This window comes from Otolemur garnettii, unplaced genomic scaffold (genome assembly GCF_000181295.1).
Source record: "Otolemur garnettii isolate 467f Iridium unplaced genomic scaffold, OtoGar3 scaffold00007, whole genome shotgun sequence".
Lineage (NCBI taxonomy): Eukaryota > Metazoa > Chordata > Mammalia > Primates > Galagidae > Otolemur > Otolemur garnettii.
In genome coordinates this window covers 2999966-3007820 of record NW_003852402.1, presented here as the reverse complement: position 1 = coordinate 3007820, position 7855 = coordinate 2999966, and the positions used below count along the sequence as shown (strand labels likewise).

At 57.7% G+C, this 7855-nt stretch overlaps 1 protein-coding gene across 3 annotated transcripts in view; it reads left to right on the top strand.

The window, feature by feature from the left end:
* GRAMD4 (GRAM domain containing 4) overlaps window positions 1-7855 on the top strand; it is a 42744-nt gene that overhangs the window by 11911 nt on the left and 22978 nt on the right. For all 3 annotated transcript variants that reach the window (XM_003783106.3, XM_023509424.1, XM_012801273.2), the window contains exon 3: window positions 6286-6406. In XM_003783106.3, coding sequence (XP_003783154.1) covers window positions 6286-6406 — 121 coding nt within the window. The remainder of the gene's footprint in view (window positions 1-6285; window positions 6407-7855) is intronic.

Sequence of the window (7855 nt, the reverse complement as noted above, 5' to 3'; positions counted from 1 at the left end):
ATGGATGGATGGATGATGGATGGATTGATGAGTGGGTGAATGAGCAGATGGGTGGATGGGTTGGGGATGGATGGATGGATGATGGATGGATGGACGAGTGGGTGAAAAGGCAGATGGGTGGATGGGTGGGGAATGGAGGGATGGATGGATGGATGGACAAATGGGTGAACGAGTGGATGGGTGGATGGATAGGGGATGGATGGATGGACAATGGATGGATTGACAAGTGGGTGAACCAGCAGATGGATGGATGGGGAATGGATGGATGGACAAGTAGGTGAACGAGCGGATGGGTGGAGAATGGATAGGTGAGTGGGGAGACTAACTGACTGTCCCCCATTGGACACGCCCTTCTCACACCTTTCAAGGCCTCATGAGCCTGGCTGCTGGGTGCTGAGTGCTTGATTGGAAAATAGGGTACGGGGGAGGAATGCACCATCTCCATGCTCAGTGCTGGGCCAGAGCCCCAGAGTCCCACCCACGGTTATGAGGCATAGCGCCATCTCACACTGGTGGCAGCCATGCATTCCTGAAAACCACCTGCTCTGGGTGCAAACACTGGCTGGGATCCTGTTTCTTACCATATTACATGGGGACAGATTTGATGCACTCTTTATCTACCCTGGACCTGGAATTGGTTTCCCAAAATGGGCCTAAAATAATGGTAGGCCGGGGTAAAGCAGCAGCACCCCGGTGTTAGGATGTGACATGTTATGGGGTCGCTGTCTGCTCACCAGGTGGTCAGCATGGTTGTTGATAGTTGGTTCACCATTCTGCAGACGTTACTGTCCCCAGCAGCACATGTGGGAAGCACATGTTGGGGAAATGCAGACAGGAGTGTGTAATGAAAGCACACCATTTCCCCAAACAAGCCGTTTTTCCCACGAGGGAGGTCACTGGTGGGAGGGGGTTGATGCGTCGGGCCCACTGGTTGCTGGAAGTACAGGTGTCGGGCTCTCTGGTCATAATTGTTAGTGGATTGACTTAGGGATGTCATGGCCTTGTCTTCTAGAAAGGGCCCATGATGGTGACCTGGGGGCAGACTGGGCCTAGAGAGTCCAGGCAAGAAAGCAGGAGGGAGGGGAGGGGTGGGGTAGGTGGGGCCCCGGGTGTCGCAGGTGTCCGGGGTGCAGCTTCTCAGCTGGCCAGGAGCAGCTTTCCAAGCGGATCCTCAGTGTATGCCCCTGGCCTGGTGGGAAGGAGTTTTATTTAAGGATTATCACTTGATTTTTATTTTGGATGAGGCTGGGCCTGTTGAATTGTGTGCCAGGAGGACTCCGGCTTGAGAGTTCTACTTTCACAGATTTAAAAATAGCCTTAGAGCTGGGTTCCTTCCCCCAGTCCCTTCCCGGGGCTGGGAGCAGTTGAGGGTGGGTGAGGGGAGGAGCCGTGGCTGCCATGACAGGAGCTGGGTGATCTCCTGCACCAGGGCGGCCATTCTCTCCTTAGAGCGTGTCCTGGGGGTGTTGCAGAGTCACCAACCAGGTTGCCTTCCTGCCCCTGTCTTCTGGGTTCTGGGGGAGGTGTGCAGCCTTACTGGCCTTCCGAGTCTCTGCAGGGGACAGCACCGTATGACGTGCTCTGTCCTGCAGGGCTTTTATCCTGTTTTCAGGAGCTCTATCCTGGCTCATTTTGCTTCAGCCCTTTGAAAGCATGGCTGGCAGCCTCTGCTTCTTTTCCTGGTTAGGGTCCCCTAAAAGCTCATCTTGGAGCTTACTGTGGCTGGTGTGGACACTGGCTGCAAGATGCCTGTGGGTCACAGAGCGTCCTCTGAACATCAAGGGAGCAAGTTGTCCCCAGAGCCTCTCCCCATCACCCTGACATACTTCACTGCCCGAATGCTGTTGGAATGGGGTAGGGAAGGTGTTCACCTGGGGAACTGTCCTGGTTTGCCTCTGGTGTCCTGCACCCAGCCTGTCTCGCTTCCCTTGCTGATTTGCAGTGTAGCATGAGAACTCGTGACTTAGGGTACGGGCTTCTCTACCTGTGGTTCCCTTGCTGATTTGCAACGTAGCATGAGAACTCGTGACTTAGGGTATGGGCTTCTCTGCCTGTGGGTCCCTTGCTGATTTGCAATGTAGCATGAGAACTCGTGACTTAGGATACGGGTGTCTCTACCTGTGGGTCCCTTACTGATTTGCAGTGTAGCATGAGAACTCATGACTTACGGTACGGGCTTCTCTACCTGGGGTACCCTTGGAACTTAGGTTTGAGGAGTCTGACTCCACTACTTGGGCATTGTGGCTCCCCGCAGCCTCCCTCAGGTTTCCTTGCAGGCTGAGTGTGTGTCACCCGGTCAGCTGAGCCCTTAATCTGCCCTGGCTCACCTCTGACCCTGGAAGAGGTGAAGCTCACTGGGCCGGAAACCACACCTCAGAATCCATGCAAGCCCATGACCTTGAGTGTGGTGGATCCTCCAGCCCCATGAAGCTGTGACTTGGTGCCCTAAAATGCTGTGCTGTGCTCTTACCCTTCAGGGACTCCCCTGGGGCTTAGTTCATCCTGCTGTTGGCATGTGCGGACGCTGCCTGGACTCTGAGCTTGTACACCTGTGTCTGTCCACAAGTGGTGCTGGATCCTGGCAGCCCGTGTAGGTATGCCATTAGGATGCACTGTGGCAGGTCCAGGCTTGTGACACTAATAGGTGACTCTGGGGCAGCGCCTGTGGCTCAAAGGAGTAGGGCACTGGCCCCATATGCCAGAGGTGGCGGGTTCAAACCCAGCCCCGGCAAAAAACTGCAAAAAAAAAAAAAAAATAGGCAACTCTGGAACATCCCCTCCTTGTATTTCACTGCAAGGGTTTGGAGAAGGTCATGTGAGCTTTTGTGGTCAGAGCCACCTTGAGGGGCACTAGGGAATCCGGCTGGAGGTGGTAGGAGCTACGAGGGGAAGGGACCAGCTGAGACTCTGCACTCCTAGAGGACCCTTCCACCCCTTGAGGGAGGCTCCTCCCTGACTAGTGTCCTGTGTCCTGCTGGGCTGGACAGTGCATCCAGCCAGGTGGGAGGAGGAAGAGGAGGACCATTCCTCCCTCCAGGAGTGTTGTTTCAGGGAAAGGAGGGGGACAGCGGCACAGCCCCCAGGAGTGTGTTCCTCCTCCCTGGATCCTGGGACTGTAACCTCACGTGGCCCCAGGGACTCCACAAGTCTGAGTAAGTTGCAGACCTGGGTGGGAGACGGTCCTAGATGGCCCAGGTGAGCTCAGAGTGACCAAGAGGGTCTTTGTGAGGAGATGGAAGATAGGTCAGAGGAGAGATTGATACTTTCACTGCTGGGGCAGGACCAGGGAAAACAGGCACACACACACCCCCCCCGCTGCAGGGCTAAAAATGGCCCTGGAAGGGTCCTCCCTGCAGTTCTGGAAGCAGCCAGCCCGGCCAACACCTTGACCTTAGCTTGGGAGACCCACTGTGGGCTTCTGCCCTCCAGACCTGGAAGAGGACAGAGCCGTGCGTTGTCAGCCACTGGGTTTGTGGTCATTTTTGGCAGCAGCCACAGAGAACTAACGCAGTGGCTATTAGGGGCTCCTCTGCCCACCTTGTGTGTGGCACGATCCCCACCCCACCTTGTGGAGACTGCTCTGCCCGTGATGGACAGAAGGTAGCCCTCTGCGGGGTGAGGTGGGCTGGGCCGGGCCAGGCCAGCACCCTTGATGTCTGAGCACCTCCGAGGCCCAAGGGAGCCCGGGCCCTGGGGACTGCTGACCAGGCTCTGAGGTCAGGGGTAGGTAGTCTCCACAGAGACTAGAGGGCAGGAGGCTGGATGAGAGAAGTCCATCTTTGGAGTGACCGGCGCAACACTTTCCACTTGGCAAGAAAACAGCCCCCCCTGTTTCTTTTCTTACTCAGGGAGGAGAATGAGAACTCCATGCTGGAGATTTGTGCCACCTTTGTCCTGTGGAGGGACAGGGCTGTAGTTGACCTAAATGTGTCACTGCTGGGCAGGAGGCAGGCCCTTAGTGTCCAGTCCTTGGGTGTGAAATCCCTATTTCATTCTCAGGGACAACACTTGGCCCTGCAGGGAGCCATTTCCTGGGGGGGGGGGCGGGGGGAACCTACAGGAGGTGCTCATCAGAAATCCTGGCGTTTGATTGACTTAGCTGTCTTTCAGCACCAGGAAGGGAGGCACCGGGAGAAGGTGGAAGCACCTCCCAGCTCTGTGGGAAACTGGGGCAGGCTGATCTGCCCAGCGGTCAGGGGAGCCACATGAGCAGGGTGGGGGGCAGGGAGGCACGGTGTGCCTAGGCTGGAGTGGGGAGGGCTGCCGGGCCCCATCTGGGGGTACAGGCTGGGGGCAGCCGCCTGAGGCCCCTTTGAGCTCCAAGGCCTGGGTCTGAGGTCTCGGGGCTTAGTCTTTCCCCCCAGCAGATAGACAGGCTCTTGTGGGGGGTCTGCATGTCCCCACATGTCCACATCTGTCCCCGGGGCTGGGAATGGCTACCTTGGTCCAGGCATTGGCTGATGCTGTGCTGTGAGGAGTCTGGCTGTTTGGACCTTTCACGGGGGTTGGTGATGCCAGGAAGGGGCGTTCAGGGGAGGCCCCATCAAGGAAAGTTTGGTTTCCTGTTGCCCGTGCTGGGAGGGCTGATGTCCTCACCCGACATGTGTGACTAGAGCGAGTTGAGAGCTGAGAGGTTAGAACCCTCCAGCTTCCATCCAGGGGCCCTTTCTGGGACCAAGACCCTGACAGGGTGAGGTGTCTTGGCTCTGCGTTCCATGTGATAGAGTCGCTGTCCCAGCACAAGGACACCGGATGAGCTGAGCGCTCTGTGGCACTTTCTGCCCCAGCTGACTCCACATGTGGGATTGATGCTCGTCTTGGGGGAGAACTGCTCTCCAGCTGGTCTCTGGAGGCTGACGGGGCACTGGGTCTATCCATCTGCCCATCCAGTGAGCCCGTGTTGTGTGCTAGGCCTCCGAGGGAGGAGCTGGGGCTGAGGACTGGTCCTGTGCTGGAGGGCATTGGGAGAGCCACATCAGTCTGGTGGGCTAAAAATCCCTGCCCCTCACAGAGGCCAGTGTCCTGGTGGCCAGAAGGCGTGTGGCCCCTCTCAGGGGACGTGGATCTGCCTACTGAGGAGCCCAAGGCCAGGCAGGGGTCAGCGTCTGGCCTGACCCAGTGGGTTCACACCCTTAGTACTGCCCTTGGGACCCTTCCAGATGTCCTTTCTGGGTGGTGTAGTGTCCCCAACACTAATTCCCCAATGAAAGTATTCATGAGTGGAGCTCAAAGCAGTGGCAGGTGGGGGTGGGGCCTGTGTCACACTGGGGTTCATGAGGGCTGGGTGGAGGTCCCTGTGGGGTTGGGTTTGTGGACTTAGCACCCTGAATGCTGAGTCCCCTGCCGCCTCTACTCTGGACCTCCTGGTAGGTGCTGGGTGTGCAGAGGACATCCACAGTCAGGCTCGAGTGCCTGGTATGTCTGGGGAGGCACAGATGTCCTCATGTGCCTGGTATGTCTGGGGAGGCGTATACGTCCTCATGTGCCTGGTATGTCTGGGGAGGCGTATACGTCCCCATGTGCCTGGTATGTCTGGGGAGGCACAGATGTCCTCATGTGGCTGGGCCCTGCTATTGTGCACTTGCTGGGTTCCCACTGTGACCCTCGTGTGCCTTGGTGTCCTGTCTTGTCAGGGACGCAGCTGACCCTGTAGTGTCCTCGGCTCAGCCCATCTGCCCTGGTTGCTGGATGTGCTGGGGACCTTGCTGAGCTGTCCCTGCTGGGGGAGGGGACAGCACCTCTGCCTCTGCTTGTGGTGGAGGTGGGCCTCTGTTCTGGCTTCTGGAGGCTGCCTGCCTACAGCCTTGCTCCTGCATATCATCGGGTCTCCACTGAGATCCCCCTTCTCAGAGAGATGTCCAGGAGCCCAAGGTGACTCGAGCTGGCTGTGCCCACTGCCCTGCCCTGCCCGGCGCCTGCATTGGCATTGGAGGGCCGGCCGCGTGCTATCCCCAGGTGTGGCAGTCGTGAAAGCCCGCTGTGCCCATCCTGCGCCATCCTCAGGCGAGCACAGCGAGGGACCCTCTGTGGGAGGAGCCCAATGATGGTGTCTTCCTAAGTGTGTCCAGGAAGAGGGTGGGAGGCTGCAGCCGCCTGGCAGGTGCTGGAGGGCTCAGCGCACCCCTCTGCCTGGGGCCTCCCATGTCTGAGAAGGCCCAGGAGCTCAGGTCTGTTCCAGAACAAAAACAACTCTGCCGTCCCGAGGTGGGTGCCCCTGTCCTGTCTGGGAGTCGGAGGGACAGAGTAGCTGTGAGTGATGGTTGGCCTGCTGCTCTCTCCCCACAGAGGAGGAGCTCCGGAAGCTGCGTGAAGAAACCAACGCAGAGATGCTGCGGCAGGAGCTGGACCGAGAGCGGCAGCGGAGGATAGAGCTGGAGCAGAAGGTGCAGGAGGTGCTGAGGGCCAGGTACTGCGTCCTCCGCTCCCGGGGCCTAGGCTCACTTGCTCCCTGAGGTGCCCCAGCCCTGTGAGCAGGCGGTCTCAGCCCTCCACAGCACCTCAGGGGCGTCACCCTTGATCCTGGAGGGGACTGTGGGCAAGTGGGGATTATGGGTCTGGCCCTGACCACCTTGGCTTAGGGCCTACTGAACCCTAGAACCACCTCAGACCCGTGGCCTTGGACAGTGGGTGCCCCCTGTCCTGTGTGGCCTGATCCCAGCTTCTGGCCCAGAAGTTGCCAGGCCTCTCAGGACCTTCCCAGGCCCCTGGCTTCCTCTGTGTGGCCTTTGCTCTCTCCCATGGTCCATGAGCCTTACTGGTCATGGCTGCAGACCCTCTGGGCACCCCAGCTGCCCACTGTGAGCCTCCCTGACCCTGGAGCCCTACAGGGCCCTGGGCACCCTGCCTCCCGAGCCTCCCTCATCCTGGTAGGATCCTCCTCCTGGGGTGGTGGTGCTGCCCCAGCTTCTGGAGGGGACTTGTGCAGGTGACACCTTTGTTCTCAGACAGTCCCACCCTGGGTGGGGTCCAGCTGTCCCTGAGCTCCCAGGGTCTCCTCCCTGCCTCACGGTGCTGCCAGCAGGAAGCAGGTCACTCCAGAGCCACATTTCAGGTTGCAGAACTGGTGTTGAAATGGCCCACCAGGCTCAGGTCCCTCTGCACAATGTCTGAACTGGATGAGGCCTGGGAGCTCAGGCTGCCACCTCTGCACTCCCAGCCGCCCCCTCAGCCCCTCCCCCACCTCACACCAACACTGACCACACCTTTGTCCACAGCGCTCCCCTACTTGAGCGAATGGCTCTCACGGGTTTGGGATATATGCTGCCATGGGGACGGGGGACACCCCGACTGACCCTGGCTGCTTTCATGGGGGTCATTATTATTATGGTTCTGTGTGTCCTGCTTTAGCACCTCATGTGCACACACATCTATACATACCACACACACCACACACATCTATACACACCCTACACACATCTATACACACCACACACATCTATACACACCCTACACACATCTATACACACCACACACATCTATACACACCACACACACCACACACATCTATACACACCACACACACATCTATACATACCACACACACCACACACATCTATACACACCCTATACACATCTATACACACCCTACACACCACACACATCTATACACACCCTATACACCACAAACACCACATATATCTACACACACCACACACATCTATCTGTACACACCCTACACACCACACACATCTATACACACCCTACACACCACACACATCTATCTATACACACCCTACACACCACACACATCTATACATACCACACACACCACACACATCTATCTATACACACCCTACACACATCTATACACACCACACACATCTATACATACCACACACACCACACACATCTATAC